This window comes from Lepidochelys kempii, chromosome 4 (assembly GCF_965140265.1).
Source record: "Lepidochelys kempii isolate rLepKem1 chromosome 4, rLepKem1.hap2, whole genome shotgun sequence".
Taxonomy (NCBI): Eukaryota; Metazoa; Chordata; order Testudines; family Cheloniidae; genus Lepidochelys; species Lepidochelys kempii.
The window spans coordinates 65,326,997-65,349,247 of NC_133259.1; the positions used below are offsets into that span (position 1 = coordinate 65,326,997).

General features: G+C 39.7%; 1 protein-coding gene across 3 annotated transcripts in view; it reads left to right on the plus strand.

Moving 5' to 3' along the window:
* The window catches only part of TMA16 (translation machinery associated 16 homolog), a 56,668-nt gene that overhangs the window by 28,730 nt on the left and 5,687 nt on the right, over positions 1-22,251 (plus strand). Inside the window, exons 6-8 of one of the 3 annotated variants that reach the window (XR_012158611.1) lie at positions 12,706-12,748; positions 16,797-17,023; positions 20,996-21,576. Coding sequence is in view for 1 of the 3 variants with exons in the window: in XM_073341535.1 (XP_073197636.1) it covers positions 12,706-12,748; positions 16,797-16,935 (182 nt within the window). In the remaining 2 variants the exon portion in view is untranslated. Of the gene's footprint in view, positions 1-12,705; positions 12,749-16,796; positions 21,577-22,251 lie in introns of those variants that run through there. The other 2 variants (XR_012158610.1, XM_073341535.1) reach the window with 2 other exon arrangements.

Genomic DNA, 22,251 nt, shown 5'->3' on the forward strand with positions numbered 1-22,251 from the left:
TTGAAGAGTTTGTTGGGAGCTGTACATATCTGAGGGCAGAACGTTGCCCTTTGTGGTGACTCTGCTGCTGTTAAAATTGTACTTAAATAGCTTTTGTGTAAAATTGATTGGACTGTAGGTTATATGCCCTTGTCTGTTTTTGTATAACAGATATCTTGAAAAAAGCCTTTCAGAGATCACATTAACTGGTATTAATAAATCAGTTGTATTGCATCTAAACCAGGCCAAAAAGAGGTGAGAGTGTTAGATTCTTGTTATAAATGTATTTTGTTTACATTACACCCTCGTAAGATTACAGAATTAAGGTTACTCCACAGAAAAACTTTAGTATGATTTCCAGTGAGAAATCTTCACTATGTGATGGATACCTGTCACAGAGCTCATCTTGAAAATTTAAATCAGCGATCCAAGAGATGACACATTCAGGAGTGTATTTGTGTATATTTGTATATAAGTTTGTGTGTGTAAAGAATTTATTGGCCTTATTAATACCTATACATTATTAATACTTATGTTAAAATACTACTGTTGTATTTTTACCTTCCCTAGATGTTTTCAGTTTTTTATTCTTCAGGTAGCTCTTTTTTCTAGATATCACAGTGCACTTTATCTTCCAATATATAAATTCTCTGGGAAGGGACTGTATTAATAGTCCTGTACAGAACTGAGTATCTTGTTGGTGCATAGATGGAGATAATATAAGTTCTAATCTGTGATTCCAATGGGATCAAAAATTCTGATTGGGAAGATGCTAGGTTGAACGTAACCCCAAATATGTTCTCTTTATTTATAACAGAAGCTTAATATCATGATTTTCAAAATAAGGTGCCTAAAAATTTATTCTTAGATCTATATTTAGACATCAAAATAACTGATCTTTTCAAAAATGCTAAGCAACCATTGAATTCAGTTGGAGCTGCTGGATGTTCAGCATTTTTTTAAAAATAGGCCATTTATTAAGTTGCCTAAATATGGATTTAGGAGCCAAAATTAAGGCATCCATTTTCAAAAATCTTGTTAATATCCATTAGTAAGACAGAATATTAAACATCTTGGTTAATATTACCATCAAGAGTACATATAGTGTTCTGTGTTTTTTGCTAACACACCCTATATTTGAACAGCTGAGATCTAAAGGCATGGCATTTCTGATGGAGGACTCGTGACTATACACACCACCCTTCCCCGGTGCACTACTCTGTAAACCTCAAGGTACAGCATAAGGCCTGTTGTCACAGTTTCAGTTGTAACTCTCTTAAGGTTTCAGGCTTAGCCATCACCTCTTTTGGATGGAGACCCATGTCTCTCCTTCCAGACTGGGGGGAGAGAGAGAGAGACAGACTGTGGAGGGATCAGGTCTGACTGAGATCCAGCATCTCTAGGTTGCTCTTTTTTCAGGAGCTACAGGAGGGTACACAAGTTACCAGTCAGCCTTCACAGAGCAAAGTACATTTATTCTTAGGGCAAAAGTATTATAGAGAAAACATATAAAACACAATAAAAGGAACTACCTGCATGCTAAAAGCTTAACAGAGGTCTCCCCCAACTCCAAATAGGGCTCTGGAAGGTGCTAGTCTTTCAAACCCCTCAGCCCGGTTTGCTCTCTTGGTCAAAAGTTCATATCAGGTTTCAGATCAAGAACAACCTTGGGACAGTTCAAGGGTTTCTTTATGAAGTTTGGGCCTTTAATAGGTGACACTAGTCAGTGGCCCTCTCCTCAAAAGGTGAAGCTTCAGAAACTGAGTTTTTGTATAACTTGTGTTGGAGAACTTGCATTAACCACTCTTCAGGGATTCCCCAGGAAAACATCTCAGTAAGCCATGAACCTAAAAACATTTTTAAAATGTACTGTCACAAAAATCCATGTCTGTCTGGCACACTTCACCTCATGGTTCCCGGATCTCACATCTGTCTGTCTCAAGTGTATATCCTTTTTGTGAGAAAATACAGTACTACTGTAGTGTTGGTATCATGCCTAGGGACTATTTTGATGGGCTTATTAACGATGCATACCTATTAATTAATAAAACTTTTCTTTTTGAACAATAAATCCTTGTGCTTTCACTTCCAGTAGATGATCTGTAGATGTTCATTTTTTAAACTTGGGAAACCTTAAGTCACTTTCCAGGTGTATAGGTGCCCATAAATCTTTTGATTATATTGCAGTAGTAGAATAAGGTTAATCTAGATCTAAATGATTTTTGCTTCCTATATTTTTCAAAAGTAAAATGTCTGTTGTTGCTGTGGTAGATACCAGCACATTTAATAGCATTTTAATTAAGAGTATGGAATGATTGAGATTTTATTTTTTAAATCTCATCTTTTACCAAATCTCCTCTCTCCAATTCAAGATGAATCAGACTTTTATCACAGTCTTTCAGGAAATGATTTTATTTAACTCAAATAAACATGGGGTTATCTTATATTTACATACTGGACAGGGCAGTAATTGAATTGATCAAGATTGCAAATAATGGACCAAGAAACACGGAAGATTTGTAGTCTGTGTTTACAATTGTAAATTCAACTTTATTTGGATGTATTCGACAACTGTATTTGGTTAACTTTCTGATTTAAAATATTATTTTATCCAACTGTATATTGTAATAGATTCTGTGATTAGTCTGACCAAGTAATTATGGGGTAGTAATTTAATTGTAAGGTGCTTATGAATTCTCTGTTCCTATGGCTAGAGGACTCTGAAGTGAAGCAGAGCATTTCTTTTGCCACACAGAATAAGACACTCCACCTTCTAGAATTGTAAAATTTTAGAAGGCATTTTTTTTCTGGAATGAAACATTTTTATCAAAAGGTAAGCAAAATTTTTCTTAAGCTTTCTCTGATTGGTACTCAGAGTTTTTCAGGTTGCCAGGGTCTTCAGTCGTCTTATGAAAAGCTTTGAGTTCTATCCAGAAACAAGCTAGAATGTTAAAGGTTTTTCCACTGGTCAAGCAGAGTTTCAAATGAAATCTGATTATTTTAATGGCTCTGTAATACCACATCCTTTCGTAGCCCATCTTTAGGTTATCAGTTTGTCTCCAGCTGTGTGTGCTGTGACCACACATCTCTTTACATTAAAATTAAAATTAAAAAAAAAAAAAAAACCACAGGAAATTCAGATTCCGTAACATACAGATTTAATTTTCTTGGGTCTCTACAAGGCAAGGAAATAATAAATTAAGCCAACACACACATAACAAAATGCCAATCTGCAAGCATTAATTTAGTACCACTGCAACACTCTACCCCACTGACATGCTAATACTCTGATACAAATCACTTTCAATTCAACATACTATTACCCTTGTTTCCTACATAAAACCTGAAAATCACAATCAAGTACACAATCCTAATTCTGACCTGTTCATTGTGGTGGTTTCTTACACAACGTACCGGTATATGAAAAGTGCTGAGCACCCTCAATTGGGGTTAGGGAAGGAACAGATTTTCAAAGTACTCAGTGTTTAGCAGCTCCCATAGTACTTAGTGTAGGTACCTAAATGTGAACTAGTCACTTTTGAAAATTTGTCTCATGAAATATTTGTGTGTGGGCTTGTTCAGTTGGTCGTATTGTATGGTTGACCTGGTTATACACACTTTGAAAACTCTGCTACTGCTGCTGAGACATCACTCGATGGAGGGTATTAATTGAACATGATACATGTTTTAATTTATTAAAAGTGCTGTTCATGTTTCCATAACTAGCAATTCAGGGCCAAATCTTGCCCTTAAGTGTATACTCATGGCTTTCATTGACTTCACCGAAGCAGAAATTTCTCATGTCCCTTATGGAACAGTCCTATAGAGTTTAATAGAAAATAAACTTCCAAAGGTTTTTGAACCATTCCATTAGAATGAAAGAAAATTATACCCTGTTATAGAAGGTTCAAAGAGCCTTTAGAAAGTTTCTCACTTTCTATTAAATCTCCTATAGATTTTAGAACAACTTCTGTAGAGACGTATTTATTTCATCTCTCTCAAATTCTGTTTCCATAAAGAATAGGAATAAAACTGATAGAATGGAGCGGAAAAAGCCCCAATTTGTCATGTTTGGTGCTTAGAATATAAAAATCCCTGCACCGGAGAAGAAATTATTGGTGCTGTTCACTGCTCTTTTTTTCTCATTACAAATGCTAAGGCATATTGCCTTTTGTTGTTCGTGTTTCTATCTTAGAGTCAAATTTCTTTCCCTGCCTATTTCTTTATTTGGCCAGTTTTGGGGTTCCTCATCCCCTAGCCACCTCTGTGTATTATAGCACTTGAGTCCACTTCCGTCTGGTTTGTTATGTTGTCTTTAAACATAATTGATAGAGCAAGCTCTCGGAATGGGTTTTGTTTATTGAATTTTGCTTCTTTACAGATGGCTGCAAATACTAAAGGTTCAGTGTTTTGAATCATGGACTTTTGTCATAGCTGTTGCAGTCTTTAGGTTTTTAAAGCCAAACAACCGAAACCCAACAACCCAAATCTAAGCGTGTCAAAGGGTAGGTGGGGATGGTAGTGTTTGGAAAGCAGTTGAACAAACCAGTGAGAGCCTTATGAGCTGTGGTACTAAATCCCGATTTGTCAGGGAAGCTAACGGAGAGTAGGAACCTGGAGACAATTCTGTGATAATTTTAAAAGGAGTGAAAAAGGCACCCCAGACCAGCAGCTGGTAGGTGAATTTTAATTCTTCAAGGACTCTGTGCGGACTGGTGGCAAAATCACAGCCCCAAGAATAAAGCAGCAGTAGCTATTTTCACTTCTCAATGACAGAGTAATAGAATAAATAAAATTCTAGGTTCCAGAGAATAGTTTAAATTTATCTAAACTCTAAATTATCATGGCATAGCTGCACAATTTACCTGAACTACTAATCTGACATAGTACAAAAATAATTGTATTGTTTTAGATCTTTAAAGAACGGTACAAATATAATTTAATTACTTTACACTATTAATTTTGTAGGGTTATAGCCACTCACTGCATTGTTAGTGCTATTTTGCTACTCAGAAGCTATGCTCAGTACTACAGTAGGTAGGTTCCTACATGTGGGACTTTTTTAGCTATGAATTTCTTCCAGAAAAGAAAATGATTCATTTCTCTATTCCCCCCCCCCCCCATTGTTATAAATACAAAGCACAAAGTATCTTCTGTGACATGGATGAAAAATTTGGGCCCAGAGAGTCAAAAGTGTTAAACATGACCCTCAAACATTAAACAGAGTTAAACAAGGTTTAAGTGTTTGGTACACAGGTACCTTAGCCTGCTTAGTCTCATGGCAAACACCATTAAAAATCTTTTATTAAAGATGCAGAAAACGAAGGAAAAACAGTTAAAGCATTTGAAAAATGAAGTATTAAGTAAGGCTTTCATTTTAACAACATTTCTTGTTCCCTTTCCCTGGAGAGAGTTCTTAGAAGGAAACCTTGCCTATTTTGACAGTCTTTTAGATGGTAACTCTCCTTTTTTGAGAAGAGAAAAAGTTAGCTGAGATGAGCTGAAGCTGCTGTTAAAGACTAATCCTGTTTCCTAGAAGACAAAACAAGACAAATGCACACAAGAAGGGATGAAAAAGAACAGGAAAAGAAAAATAGAAAATGGTGCCTGTCTTTGTGTTGTCTCCACTAGCATCTTCACTGCTGGAGAAACAACAGCATGGCACGTGGTCTGATTAGTCACTCTGAGACCTGGTAAACTTGCACCAGCTTCAGGCAGTTTAGGAAATTGCTTTCATTATTCTCTCTGGTCACAGGCTTACAGCAGTGTTGCAAAATATATAGTCCTGGCTGGCTAAGCCTGACTTTTATTAAACAGAAGGAAAAAAGAGAGGGATAGGAAAGAGAAGGAATAAGGTGGGGCAGGAAAAGGATACACAGGGTGTGTGTGACAAAGTCTCACATCCTAGATGGTGTTCGGGATGTAGCTGGAGCCAGTGAAGGTGTTGATGTCATCTGGGTCCCTCTCTTGGCCCTGACTGGTCAGGACACCTCTCAGGATTAGGCGGACAAAAGCCCAACAATGTCACAGTGGCTCCTGAGGTCCCAGAAGATGGTAGGGGTGGCAGCCATGATGGTGAAACTCCTCACTTCCCCTTCCCCATCTCTAATCTCTGTTAGAGAGTGATGAGTGGAATAGCCAGTCCTCTAATTATTTGGTCCGGCAATATTGGGCCTAATTTTTGACACCCCCATTTTGGTCTGTTGATTTTGGGACTCTCACAACAATTTTGGTCTGTTGATTTTGGGACTCTCACTTCTTTAGCAGCATGATCTTAATTACAGTCCTTGAGTGATATCCGCAGGAGTTTTTATTTGGACTAGTTTAATCTTTTTGTTTCCCTTTTGCACCTTTTTATTATAGGTTATGACACTATATAAACTTCTACTCACTTTTTACAGTTGAGTTCACAATTAGGATAAATCTGCAGGGACAATTATTACAACAGTTGTTGCACAATGTGTGAGTAAAGCACTTGAGTTAGCCATGAAACATACAGGAAAAGGCAAAACTTATCTTCAACTGATGTTGTATAAGCCAGAAAAGCTTGGATTATGTACTCTCCTGTGACAAGTTGGACGCTTTCCCATGTCAGTGCAGTCTACTTCTAAAGAAGCTAAATTCTCATTTAAAAAACAAAACCAAAAGCCCCCTCCAGAACCAATTTAGCACTTACGTGAAGAAAATCTTCTAAATATGAACCAAATGTAAACCGATGCAGAGATGTCACCTTAAGTCTTCAGACAGTTGTGCCTCTTCTGATGCTCAGAGTTCTGCCAAGTAGCTAAAGAATGAAAACGAACCAGAATCTTGAGTCTTCACTGGTGCTATTCAGAAGCCTGTGAGCAGCAGAAAAACGGACTAGAGTTGAGTAAGTTTCACTTTGCTACTGTCCAGTTAAGCTAGGAGCAGCAGCAGAGGCAATCATTCTGTTCTATAAACATTCTTATACTATGCTTATGTGAGCCGCTTCCAGTCTTACATTAAATGAAGTGACTACTCATCTGTCATGTAGTGTTTGTTCTTTCATCCTCTCCTCAGAATAAGGTGCAGTGCCTTTGTTTTGGTAAGGTTTTAGGGTTTTTTTTTTTTTTAAACTATACGTGTTTTTATGTATTATGTTAGAGATGGCAGGGTGAAAATGTAGATGTTGAAAAGAACTGGGAAGAAAATTGATCCTTGTGGGACTCCACCAGTGAGGGGTCTAGTGATGGGAAATTGCTCCTCTACCTCTACTCCTTGTTTGTGTCCCTCCAGGAAGGCTCAGACCATTTTAGTGCGTTACCCTGGACCCCTACTCCCTCTCCCTGGTGAGACAACACTATGTCATGGTCAGCAATGTTGAATGCTGTAGCGAGCTCCAGCAGGATCAGAATGGATCTGTCCTTTATCCATTGACAGGAGGAGATCATTCCTGAGTGCCACTAAAGTGGTTTCGTTTCCATATTCTGGCCTGAATCCAGATTATGACATGTCTAGAATTTTAGCTTCAATTAGATGATCTTGTAGTTGGCCTTTGGCTAGCTTCTCTTTGATCTTGTTCAGGAATGGGAAGTTTGACATTGGGCAGTAGTTGGGTAGAACTGATGTGTCCAGGGTGGGTTTCTTCAGTGTTGGTCAAACTATTGTATATTTGAAGAAGGAAAGGAAGAGTCCACCTCTGAATGAGATGTTGTCTTTTCAGTCGAGAGTAGCACCAGTTGTTCATGACTCTTACAAGCCAAGGATATTTGTCAGATTTACAAGTCTTGGGTCAGTACTCCCTTAGGGACTCCTCTCTCATTGAAGCTATTCCCTAGGATACAGGACCCAAAAATCAAGGGTTTGGGATTGTGTAGAGTAGTGTAGATATCCCTGTTGCAGTAGTCAAGATAGGTAGAGCAGTTGAGATAATGCCCAGTACTTGTCAAGGCAAGTAACATGCTATATTTTATCATGGAGAATTGTGATACATAATTCTGTATTGATAGTATTATCTGGCTTATTACCTTGAGACTGAAGAAAATTGATAGAAGCTATTCTTTGTCCATCTAACTTTCACTGTGTGTTCAGGGTCAATCAGAGACTGCATGGGAGCCATCTGAAATGTGACATTTATATGACATGAGGCAGTAATTTAGATTTAATGCTACAGAGATAGCATTATTCCTTGTTGAGACACTTTTCTGCTCCTTAAATCTATATAGTTGTTTCTAGATAGTAATAAGGCATTTCAAGCTGTGCTAAAACTTCAAAGCATCTGAGCATTAGAATCTCTTTAAAGTGTTCACAATTACTGATGGCTTGAGAAATAGGTCACCTGTAAGATTTTAGAAATGGCCAAGAAACAGGGAATGGCTGTGTGTCACATAAAGCAGCCTAAAGGTTCTTGGCCAAATTGTGCACTGATTTGTACCGTGGGCAACTACCTTGATGCCAATAGGAATGCATAGGGATACAAGAAAGTTCAGAATTTGGTCATGTAATTTCAACTGGAAACTAGAAAAAGCATCTCTTCTATACATCTATATACAAGAATCTTGTATTCTATATTCTGCATTCTGTTAAACCAGTAAAAGTTGGATAATGAGTGTATTACTACATCCCATTTATTTCCTATTTATGAAGGGCTTTTGTTGTTAAAAGCTATTGCTATTTATTATGATTTAAGCAAGAGGTAAAATCACTTAAGTAGAAAGAGGACAAATATCAATGTACTGTGTAAGCATAACATTGAAATTACAAATTACACAACTGCATTTTTTAAAAATAGAAATTTCAATAATTGCAAAATGACAGTTTTAGTACCAAAAGTTCTGTTTATAATAATGATATATAATTAACAGTGTAAACTTCAACTACTCTGTAAACCGATACATTGATAGTGATGTGGAGGTGCCCTGTCACTCAAGCAGGCATTACCTCAAGTTTTCCAGGCAATTCAGATGTTGATAGGGGCCAAGACGGTTGAATGGCTTGAGTGGCGGAAATGGTGTGTTCCATAGCCAGAGAGATTAAACCCCCGGATATCCAAATGACAAACAGCAAGATATGATTATACCCCTCCATGAAGATACAATCTTATACATGTCCATTTTTTCTTAATGTTTTATTGATCTTTACATTCTTAGAACTGTGTTTAAAATTGATTTGAACTGGAAAGCCAGGTTTGATTCCCAGTTCAGGAACTGATCTGTTTGACCTTGCACAAGTATCTAGCCCACTACGTAGGAAAGATAGGAAGTACGGCAAGAGACCACCCTGGCTTAACCAGGAAATCTTCAATAAGTTCTACAAAAAGTGGAAACTAGGTCAAATTGCAAAGGATGAATATAAACAAATAACACAAGTATGTAGGGACAAAATTAGAAAAGGCAAGGCACAAAACGAGATTAAACTAGCTAGAGACATAAAGGGTAACAAGATACTATACTATAAATAAATAAGAAGCAAGAGGAAGACCAAAGACAAGGGAGGCCTGTTACTCAATGTGGGGGAAGAGAGCAGGGCAATAACAGAAAAAGTGCTAAATGACTTTTTCTTTCAGTTTTCACCAAAAAGGTTGGTAGCAACTGGACATCCAACTCAGTGAATGCCAGTAAAAATGAGGTAGGATCAGAGGCTAAAATAGGGAAAGAAAAAGTTAAAAATTCCTTAAACAAGTTACAGAGTAGCAGCTGTGTTAGTCTGTATCCTCCAAAAGAAAAGGAGGACTTGTGGCATCTTAGAGACTATTATTCTCTAAGGTGCCACAAGTCCTCCTTTTCTTTAAACAAGTTAGATGTCTTCAATTCACCAGGGTCTGATGAAATACATCGTAGAATACTCAAGTAGCTGACTGAGGAGATCTCTGAGCCATTAGCGATTATCTTCAAAAAGTCATGGAAGATCGGAGAGATTCCAGAGGACTGAAAATGGTCACTGTGTTTGCCCGTCTATAGAAAGGGGAATAAGAACACCCTGGGGAATTACAGACCAGTCAGCTTAACTTCATTACCAAGAATGATAATGAAGCAATCAGTTTGCAGACACCTAGAAGATAATAAGGAGATAAGTAACAGTCAGCATGGATTTAAAGAATAAATCATGTCAAACTAACCTAATAGCTTTCTTTGACAGAGAACCAAGCCTTGTGGATAGGTGGAAAGTGGTAGACCTGGTATATCTTGACTTTAGTAAAGCTTTTGATACTGACATGCATGATCTTCTCATAAACAAACTAGGGAAATGCAATTTAGATGGAGTTACTATAAGGTGGTTGCATAACTGTTTGGAAAACCATTCCCAGAAAGTAGTGTGACAAAGTTCCTCCTCTGCCTTGGTGGGTCTTGCCCTTATTGGTGGATTTCCTCGCCTCAGAGATTCACGGCAGCCCTCAGTTTGGTCACTTTTGCTAGTGGCTCAAACCTGCCATTCACTCAGCTAACCTCATCACTAGCCAGCATGGGGAAAAGGAAGGAGAACAAACCCCGTAGTCTCTGCTGGTCCACCTAATGGGTTGGAGAACAGGCCAGGGACCTTCTTCTCTGATGGGACCCACAGTTCAGGTCTACTCCTCCTGTATCCAATAGAACATTGGGGGGATGGGGGGAACCTGGGCCCACCCTCTACTCCAGGTTCTAGCCCAGGGACCTGTGGATCACAGCTGTCTACATGTTTCATGTAACCCCCGTGTGATAGCTACAACTCCCTGGGATACTTCCCCATGGCCTCCTCCCAACACCTTTGGTATCCTCACCACAGGACCTTCCTCCTGATGCTAGATAGTGTTCGTACTCCTCAGTGCTCCAGCAGCACACCCTCTCACTCTCAGCTCCTTGCACACTCCCTACTGACTAAAGTGAGGTCCTTTTTAAACCAGGTGCCCTGATTAGCCTGCCTGTCTTAATTGATTCTAGCAGCTTCTTAATTGGCTCCAGTTGTCCTAATTAGCCTGTCTGCCTTAATTGGTTCCAGCAAGTTCCTGATTGTTCTGGAACTGCCCTGTTACCTTACCGAGGGAAAGGGACCTGCTTAACCTGGGGCTAATATATCTGCCTTCTGTCACTCTCCTGTAGCCATCTGGCTGACCCTGTCACAGTAGTTATCAGTTGTTCACAGTCAAGCTGGAAGGGAATAATCAACTGGGGTCCTGCAGGGATCAGTTCTAGGTCCGGTTCTGTTCAATATCTTCATCAGTGATTTAGATAATGGCATAGGGCGTACACTTAAAGTTTGTGGATGATGCCTAGGTAAGAGGGGAGGATTAAAATTCAGAATGATTTGGACAAACTGGAGAAATGGTCTGAAGTAAATAGGATGAATTCAGTAAGGACAAATGCAAAGTACTCCAATTAGGAAGGAACAATCAGTTGTACATGTACAAAATGGAAAATGACCCTCTAGGAAGGAGTACTGCGGAAAGGGATCTGGGGGTCATAGTGAATCAAGCTAAATATGAGTGAAGAGTGTAACACTGTTGCAAGAAAAGCAAACATCATTCTGGGCTGTATTAGCAGGAATGTTGTAAATAAGACACAAGAAGTAATTCTTCCGCTCTACTCTGTGCTGGTTAGGCTTCTGCTGTAGTATTGTGTCTAGTTCTGGGCGCCACATTTTAGGAAAGATGTGGACAAATTAGAGGAAGTCCAGAGAAAAGCAACAAAAATTATTAGAAGTCTAGAAAACATGATCTATGAGGGAAGATTGAAAAAAAAAATGGGTTTGTTTAGTCTGGAGAAGACAAGAATGAGAGGGGACATAATAGTTTTCAAGTACATAAAAGGTTGTTGTAAGGAGGAGGGAGAAAAATTGTTCTCCTTGTCCTATCCTCAGAGGTTAAGAAGCAGTGGGTTTAAATTGCAGCAAGGGTGGTGTAGTTTGGACATTTGGAAAAACTTCCTAACTATCAGGGTGGTTAAACACTGGAATAAATTGCCTAGGGAAATTGTGGAATCTCCATCATTGTGGATTTTTAAGAGCAGGGTTGACAAACACTATCGGGGATGGGCTAGGTAATATTTAGTCCTGCCATGAGTGCAGGGGCTGGACTAGATGACCTCTTGAGGTCCCTTCCAGTTCTCCACTTCTATGATTCAAAGTCACTTCAAGTAAAATTTCAGAAGTGTCCAAGTCCTATCTTCAGACCAAATTCAGAAATTTAGGAGCCTAAGTGCCTAAATCAGTTTTGAAATGGGACTCTTCTCCCATAGTTTAACTGGTTTGTCCGTTTAAACTGTAAGTTCTCGGGAGTAGGGCTTGTCTCTTACTTGTGTGTGTATGTATAGCACAATGGGGACTCTAGGGTATAATTGTAATACAAACAACGTAATTATGTTGCTAATCTCACTGTTGGCATTTGCAGCTTCCTTTTAAGGGCTTAAATCTTTTGCCGGTTTTAACACAAACATTTAGACAAAATGTAGCTTCTTTTCAGCAACTAGAGGCAGCTAAAAAGTTGATAAAGTACCTTGGGAGAGTCTCCCCCTACCCTGGTAAAATGGGTTCAGGAACAGCACCTTTTAGAAATCCCAGCACCCTCCCCCTTCCTGGCAGTTGTGGGAGAAAAGGTAGACTTCCTGCTAGATTATTACCATTGGACCTCGCTATTCTCAGTATGATCTGTATCCACCTTGTGGGTTCAGTCTTTCACCTACCATATAACTGATATGTCTTTGAAGTTCTAGTTTAATGTTTGCTCTGAAATGAGAATTGCTATGGATATTTTATAGCTGGTAATCTAACTGTATTTAATTTTGTTCCCTTTAGACATTCCTGACATTGTGAATGGCAAACATCTTAAAATTTTCAGGTGAGTTTCTTTTTGTTGTATTTAATTATTTGTGGTCTGTATGTGCCCGACTGGACATCTCTAGAAATGGCACGGCATATCTCCTCAATTTTTTTTGTTTTTGGATAAAAAAGCAAACCACCCCAGCATTCTACAAAAAGCAGTTGGTGGAGGACAGCGTTCTCTTGTTTGAAGGGAAACTGATGGCATATTATTAGTGTACTCAATGTTTTGCTGTTCTAGTTTTTTTCTTGGCTACTGCAGCCTAAAAATTGTAACTTACTAGCTAGTAACAATCAATTATTGAAATATTGTAAGGTTTAAAATGCTGAGACTGTTAGGATTGAGTTCATATAACTTCAGTGACTACTTTTTTTGGATATTTTCAAACAAACTTTTAAGATGGGAAATTCTCTGCCTATATTTTAGCAATTCATATAGCAAATAACTTCGACCATGCTCTGTTGAGAGATTCAGGGGATCAGAGTTATGGTGCTGAGCTTGATTCTTTTCTCCATGCATCAGCAACGGCTCAGTAGGATGCACTATAGAGTTAGCATTCTTCCTTTCCTGAAGAAGAAAACATACCTTGAATGTTATTTTGGGAGACTCTTCTGGCTGCAGAGAGACCAACATCCAGTTTTTAACCAGGAGGGCAGGCCAATATATAGGCTCAAGGCACAAAGTTTAATGGTAAATGGGAAGATATCCGAGCACCACTTCTACCTGCCACATACACTCTTCTCCCTTCCCCCCAAAAAGGATAAATAGTAGTTATCTGCATCTCATGTATCCTATCATGCAGTAGTTTCAGTATTGTATTGTTTAGATATCCCTTAAGTAACCAATATGAGTTAGGGCACTGTTTTATCTTCTGATATGTGGGTGCATCATACAAACTAGATACAGTAAAATCAGTAGTCGTACATGTGGACATCAGATGCAGTTGTTGATTTTTCCCTCTAAGATTTCAATGTGATTTCAAAGATTTGCATAGCCCCGGAATGCTCTGCCATAAAATATAATTCCTGCCAACAACTTAGAAGACCTTGTAAAGGGATTAGATATTTATATGGATGAGAACTGGCTCAGACAATTACATTAAAGGAGATACAACTTTTTTTTTAAAAAAATTATTTTTTATTTTTTGAGGGATATAACATTTCAAAGCATGAGCCAGCCACTAAGTCATGGAGACTGGGAAGAAACTTTCTGTATGGACAGGTGTCATGGTTACAGGTGAAACTGGTTTTGTCCCTCTTCAGAGCACCCCTTAGGTGACAGGCCTGGCTTCTACAGCATACTCTGGGTGGAAGCACAGAGTTCAACCGTTCTGGGACTGGATCTCTGTGCTGCAGCCCCTTAGCCTGTTTCCTAACTGTGTTAATGTGACAGGCTCTGCGGGGTTTGGCATCTGTAAGAGTTTCCCTTCTGGAGCTTGTGACAATATAAGTTTGCAGTGACAGAAACAACATCTTCAAAACAAAACATTATTTATTCTTTCATCCTAAGGTACAGAGCTTGCTGAGCAAAGGGTTAGAACAACAGAGTCCTATATACCTATTTTCCTATACCTACACCGTAGTCCTTTGCAAGTATTTGCAAGTTCCATTCAGTCTAGTTAACCCCTATTTCTGGGGAGAAGCAGACTGTCCTGCTCGTAGCATGCTCTCTTTCGGTGTCTCTCTTAGCTCTCACTGACACTCCCTGGGCAGCCTCTCCTTCCTACCAAAGCTAGCATTTTAAAGATTTTTAGGATCCCCTTTCAAACTAGGCCTAATCTGGGGGAGAGTAAACTCTTCGTAGCCTAGATGGAGCCAGTAAACAATTTTCCTGTTGTTTCCTTGAGGATTCTTATCTGTGTCATTGTTTTGCCTTTCCTGCTTGATTCCTTTAACAATCCTAAAGATTTAACTCTGTGCATTGAGGCAGGAGAATATTACAGACAGTCTGATGGGTATATGATATTTATAAAAAAAAAAAATACCACACATAAATCCCTCTTTCTCCACAGCAGGCTATTCTATAATCGGAGTTTCTCGGACCTGATACTGAGTACAGGATGATGGATTAGATGGACCAGTGGTCCAATCTGATATGGTAATTCCTGTGTCCATTTGTAAAATGAAATCCTTAAGGATGGATTTTCAGAGCTGCTGAGCACCTTCAAGTCCTTTTTACTCAGAGCAAGTTACAGGTGCTCAGCATTTTAAATGTTTGTTTAAAATTCAGCATAATAAACTAGCATTTCCCCATGGCAATGCAAAACCGCAACAATAATCCAGTCAGACTGAAGGCAAACTATACAGTCGAGCTACATTTATCTAGGAATAACTATAAGAAATCTTAAGAATTGGGCAGTGCAGTGGATTAATTACCACAGCTCAATCTGCTCTGTCCATTAGGAAGAAGGCTTTGGAGGATTTCATCTATGTGGTAGGAGTTAAATTTAAAGGGACTAAACCTCCAACTGCCATGAGTTCAGGAATGCATAGAGTGACTTATCATACCATGAACATTCTGACAGAAGGTTTGTGTTTTATTAGCTTGTTAGAACGACAGTAGATTTGTCCATGTAAAAAAAATGGAAAAAAAATGGCTATTGCCCTTGAGAAAAATCATCCACCAAGTGCCTTTAGTATAGTCAAACATCTATAATTTCGACACTGGGCCTGATGTGATTATTAAATGAATCCTTCCTCCTTTATGCAGCCTCTAGCCTTTAGAAAGTAATAGGTTCAGTATGTGAATTTAAATTACACATGCATTGTATCTCCTTGGAATCACTCATACAACATTTTAACATTTCTCATAGATCATAATGAACTACTGTTTTCCAGTAGGTGGAATATTAGCTCTGCACATTGAGCACCCAAATGGGGAAGTTGATCCAACTGCAGTTATTACTTTGCACAAAAGGAGTTAAGTCTGTCAAATCTAAAACCAAGTGGTTCATAGTCAGAAGGGTACAGAATAGAAATTGACAGTAGGAGTAGAATGAGTAATATTTAACTTACATTTAACTTACATTTTTTCAGGGTCTCTTATCCCACAGAATTCTAAAGCACTTTACAAACTAGATAGATACATGAATCACTTAATTCATCACTGAAAGCAGCCAGATGTGGGTTGAAAAGTCATAATGGTTTTAGTTGTGCTCAGCAGAAGTATACAAGTTCAGGGCAGGAAATGAAGAACATTGTATCAAATTTGAAACTGCAGGGGGGATTTAAATTGATAGTGTAAATTAGTAGGACAGATTTGCTTGACTTAATCCAGTTCCCCTGTAAAAATGTTAACTCTGCTGTTCTTTTAAAAAGTTTCTTGATTTATGGCTCATCAAAAAGACAGCGTCACCGTCCCCCCATATGCCATGCTGGGGCACTGGGCAAGTACTAACTGTCAGAGAAGATAGTCACTGCTATAAATGGCCAGTATCACTTCCTGCAGAACCCTTTGTGATAACCTATCAAAATACAGACCAGACCTTTCTTGGCTGAGATCTTACCATGTTGGAGTCCCATGCTGTATAGATGTGTAAACACTGCAATTAGTGTGGTATACAGCAGCATGCATTTTAACAAACTTTAATCTATACAGTCAGTACTAGGTTCGTTAACACTTTAAGAACTGACTTCTCCTGAGCATCCCCATCTGCTTATCTTAACCCAGCACCCCACTCCTGCTCATCGCATACACCTTCTCCCTGCTGCTTTCTTGTCTCCCAGTTGGATAGTTGCTGGCGTGGGGTTCTTTTTTAGATTCCCCTGCTGATATACTGTCCCAGCGACATGTGCCCCCCGCCCCTACAGATTTCAGCATGAGTGTGGAACAAGTGGAAGAAAGATGTATCATTTGCGCACACATGAACCAGTAAAGGTTTGCAGAGGACAGAGCACACTGGGACTGATGTGAGGCGAAGGCTAATGCAGCAAATCCTTTCTGGTTCCAGACTTATACTTCTACCTGACCTGACTGAAAACCCTTTTCAGTAACCAATATTAGTTAATTTTTCTGGGTTCTGAATTTTAAACATAAATTATTTTTCATTATATCTTTTTTCTTTAAGAGAATGGGATGGCGATCTGAAGAAACTGCCAAACATTAAAATGAGAAAAGTGTCTACTAAAAATGCTGTTTGCAGTAGGACGGAGGTGGCAAATGGGGAAGCTGAAGAGGAATTAGATGCAGCAAAAGACACAGACTAATGAGCACCAGCTGATACGAAAGATAAAATAGCTGAAAGGGACTGCCAGGAACCTATTTGAACGATCACTGGAAGCAGAAATAAAGCTGGTATTTTCAATTATATTTGAGAAGACATGGCTTGAATATTTGATTAGTTGGTTGTGCTTCACCCTGGCCTTAATTTGTGGAGTGAGATTTCAGCAAGCAGCATGTTAGATTCAGTGTGGTGCTTACTTAAAGAAAAATGAAGGCTTTAAAATTTAAAACTTTCAGAAAATCTCCATTTCCCCCCTACCTCTTCCACTCTAGCTTCTCTTCAGGGTGCAAGCCCCTGGATATGCGTTGATGGGGAATAGTTATCTCTAGTCTAATGGCTGTGGGACAGTGCACTATCTGTGACTCACCTGTTTTGGCAAATGTGATGTGGGGGGTAAGGGGGATTTTCTTGGTAGTGCCCATTCATTGGATGATGATAATGAGAACATAAATGTAGTTTAATTTTGATAAGTAGGTAAGATACTGTTATACAGCAGACTGCCTTTACCCATAACTTGGTCCATTACCTGAGGCCTTTAAGTTAAGATAAAATGGTACTAAATAGGTGACTTAAATCTATCCCCATAGTCACCATCTCCAGATTTTCTTTACTGAGCCAGCAACCAGCCCTCAGCAAATTGTGCATTGGCAGATGATGGCTGAAGCTTGGGTAATGGCTTAGAGAAGCAGGCTTTCATACAGCCTCATGTTAGCACACTTGAAAAGAGCGTCAAAAATTGGAGGAAGGCTTTTGGAGCCTCCTGTAAAGCATCCCTCTACCTCCCTTTGTGCCTAATTTGGACCCATCTTTCAGAAAAGCCCTTGTCAGACTTTAGAAAAAGCCAAGGAGAGAACAGTAGGAAGAATTTCCTTCTCTACCCACTTCCTTTAAGGGCACAGGCCCTGGCCTGTAACTAAGAAATGTATGCCAAAGTAGAAGCATAGTGTCCCATTTAGTGATAGGGGATATCCATAACTTGATTATCAAAAGGGTTCCTAGGTCTACAACTGCATGAACTCAAGAAAAGCCTTTTACTCTAGGGCTGTAGAGGCAGAATGTATTTCTGCCACTAAAAGCTATGTGCACAGATTGACTGACTGTTTTCTGATGCCAGTGGTAACCAGTTAACCCTTTTACGGAAGAGATTTTATTGCCTTCATTACGAAGACTGAGTTGATCGCTAAACTGAGACACTGTTGGTTATTTGGTGTGGCTTAGTGGATAGAATACTGGACTGGGGTTCAGGACACCTGGGTTCTCTTCCCAGCTCTCCCACTGGCCTACTGGGTGACCCTAGTAAGTCACTTTCCTGTGTTTGCGTATTTGTAAAATGAAGATGATGATGCTTATTTCCTTTGTAAAGCACTTTGAGATTGACAGATGAAAAGTGGTGTGTACGAGGTAAGTGATAGTATTTGTACCATTGCTAGCATATTTACACGGGGATGCTCTTATGGCATTGTCAAATGATTCATAAAGTGGGTGGGCTTCCTCGGGGTTTAGTCTTAAGGGATGCTGCTGGGTCTGGCAGAGACTTGCTAAACAGGCAATAGTTTGCAGGTGGGCAGTTTAATATCTTCAGGTTAAGGGAATTTATATGGATCAGGTATTCAGCCCATCCCTCACTCATAGGGAAATACATAACAATTGAGCTCAAGGCTATTGGAAAAAACCTGACAATCTCATTTTGCTGCATCCTCCCATCCCTGTGGAAGGGACTGGGGACTCTGGATACTTTCATGGAACCTGCTGTGAGGCCCAAGCGTGTCTCTTTTTTAGCGAGTAAGGTCAGACAGTGGATAAAGTACATGGACCTGACTGATATGAAGTGTAGCGATGGTAAATGCTTTGTATTCTACTGAGCCAAATTGCCAATTCTAATATCTGTAGAAAAAAACCTGCCACGCTGTCACAGTTGTGTGGGATGTTTTCAGGGGCATAGATTTGTTGGTGCAGAAACTCAAGGTAAGATTAATTTATAGAATCCAGAATTCATTTTTCTCTTGGGCTTAGTGGATATCATGTGTAATTTGGGGCTGAGTGGGTTCTTGATTTAATATATAAAAAAGGCTTTCTTGGGTTCAATGGTATGACCATTAGGCTGCAGAAGAGAAGAATGAGGGGGGATTTGAGAGCTGCTTTCAACTACCTGAAATGGGGATTCCAAAGAAGATGGATCTAGACTGTTCTCAGTGGTAGCAGATGACAGAACAAGGAGTAATGGTCTCAAGTTGCAGTGGGGGAGGTTTAGGTTGGATATTAGGAAAAACTTTTTCACTAGGAGGGTGGTGAAGCACTGGAATGGGTTACCTAGGGAGGTGGTGGAATCTCCTTCCTTAGAGGTTTTTAAGGTCAGGCCTGACAAAGCCCTGGCTAGGATGATTTAGTTGGGGATTGGCCCTGCTTTGAGCAGGGGGTTGGAGTAGATGACCTCCTGAGGTCCCTTCCAACCCTGATATTCTATGACCAAAACCTCCTTGTTGTGCTCAAGGCTAAGTTTTAAGGATCTGTAGTGTTAAGCATGTCTCTAGGATGTGGGGTTTGATTTGCCCTCTGTGTGAGACTCAGCGGGAGGACCAGCCTTCACCAGACTCCTCTGTTACTGCTGTTAGGAGATGTAATTCAAAACTAAACCTCTTGCTGTCAGGATTCCCTAATTACAGGGTATCACTCCTTTCCTTATGACTGAAATGGGAGGCAATGTTGGATACCACGCTAGAAGTTAGTAAGTGGAGGGCACAACTGGCATAGTTTGAAACTGTTGTGCCTCTCTCTTTCAGTGATGGATACATCTTGCAATTCTGTGTTAGTTCTGTTAGGCCCCTCCTAGCCTATTCTTAGCAAATTTCATTCAGTTACTTACCAGATTTTTTTTGGTATGTGGTCTGGATAGGGGATTTCCTGCCCTGGACAGTGAACTACATTGCATAACAGTAAGTTTCTATTATTAACCAAAACCAAAAAAACTCCCTTCTTGCCAGACAGAAGGCACATGCACTGTTATGGTTTGAACTAAACTGGATTAGCCAGTAATACAGAATTAACCACTCTGTTTCTTAAACTCAAATGAAACAATGCTACAAGGAAGTGAGCTGGAGAAATTAAAGAGGCCTGGAAGATGTTTGAGTGACCTTTCACTTGTAAGCTGCATCCATGGCCATCCAGCAGTCTGGTAGCTAGTGCGCATCTCATGTGGCTGGGAGCGCAGCTGGCACCTGGGCTCTTAATCAGCCAGAATCTGTGGCAGCTCCTCTCAGAGCTGGGGACCAGGAGGAACCCGAGAATCGGCAAGGAGGAGGGGTGAGTAGTGAGGTGAGGGAGGCAGGGGCTCTGGAGAGAGCACGGCTGGCACCCATGTCCCACTCTGCCTGTCAGGCCCTCCTGGCGGAACCCATGGAAGCTCCTCTCAGTGCCACAGGAAGTTGTGAGCCAGCAAAGAGAGGGAGCTGTTCATGGTGCCATCCCAGGGCATGTGGAGCCAGCTGTGGAGACGCTAGACCCTGAGGCTGGCAGCAGCATGGAAGGCTGGCAGTGCTAAAATGAGCCCCCAGCATCCCATCCAGTACAGAGTAGTGGTGGGGGGAGAGCCTATACTGCCGTTGTGGCTGGGACATAGGTGCCCGGTCTGTGAGTTCCTCTCCACTCCGGGCTCTGATTGCAACTCCCTCCCAGGGACTTGGGGTAGGGGTTGGGAGTAGGGCTGGCTTTGAGGCAGGGTTGGGGAGACCCTAAAATCCTTTCCCCAAGGAAGTCTTGAGCTAGCAGGGAGGGATAAGGGGAGGCAAGGTGCACCTGGGAAGGAACAGTCTGGGGTCGGGTGTCCCCTCAAGGGCTGTCTTTCACATCTTTGCTCAGTTAACCCATCATTCCCTAAGGCTGAGCATCTGAGCATTCTCATTCGTCCCTGCTAAAGGTTTTATTGCCTGCTCTACACACCCTGCATTGGTTTAACTAGAGATGTGATGATAACTGATTTAGTTAAACTGGTGCAATGTGATGTATAATTGCTCTTAACTCTATTTAAATCTGTCTCATCTGCTTAGCTTGCCTTGGTAAAGGTCCAAACAAAACCTGAACTGATATCACTGATCTGAATCACCAATTGACCTGTGTCCACAGAGCAGGTATGGAGGTTTTTTGGTTTGTTTTTTTAAACCCAATTTTAGCTGCATTGGTGTAACTTCCATATATAGACAAGTTCTGTGTTTCACTTTGGTGATAGAATCACTGCAAGAAGTTCTTTTTTTTTTCTGCATTTTCTTTTAATGGGATGAATAAAAGGGGCAATAAGCCTTATTCTTCCTGGAAGGACTCGAAAGGCTAGTTTGTCATTGTAAAAGATGTGATGTCCTTAATAGCACTGTGTTAAACTGACATTTGTGTAAACATTTTTTAAATAATGTATGCTATTTAGAGTCATGGAGAATGTTAGATTAGCTAAGTTTTTCCATGAACAGTTCCATTAAAACAAAAGGCAATATATAAAGCAAATGTATAATCTGTAAAGTTAACTAACTTGACAAAAATCGAGCAGTCTTGAAATAATTTGTAATACTTGCTGCTCACGTTATGCATTTTCAAATAAAAGCGAAACTAGATAGAGAAATAAAAATTTTAATTGTAATCTCATGTACCCTGTGTTCCTTTTTGCTATCGTGTAGACTTCAGCTTTTTAGACTATTATGTAGGTTACACAGGGAAACGGAAATGTCTCCAGCTAATGAAGAGAAAAATGTTTTTTATATTGATTGTAGCCAGAAAAATTACTATAAAAATGGCAAGATCTTACATAGGGAAGAGATAGGATGACTATCTGACTCATGCTGACAAACGCAAATTGGTATCAAGTGTCAGTATAGAAAAATTAGCTGGATTTTATTCTGTCTTGCACATCATCAATTTGTCGAGTAAGTTTTGACTGCAGAATCTTTATATGGTAATGATAGAAGAGAGAGACTCATGTTAACTTTTAAATTTCCAGGTTGAGAATGTTATTGAGAGAGAAAATGAATATGGAATCCCATGATGTCATTTTTATAGTAATCTTTCTGACAATTACTGTGCTTTACAGCCAGCTGGTGTGTTTACTGGATTGAAGAGCCTATTCCTTCTCTGAATGCTATAAGGATGCTTTGATGATCTGTTGCACTTACATTCTCTTTTAAATGTGACTGCCATTAACATGAAAAGTTTGCCTTCTAATTACTCCAGTGTTTTTCTATGTTTAGACTTAGATTGCTTTAATATAGGAAATACCGTGGAAATGTTACTTGCAGAAAGTGGTTATAAACATTGTAAT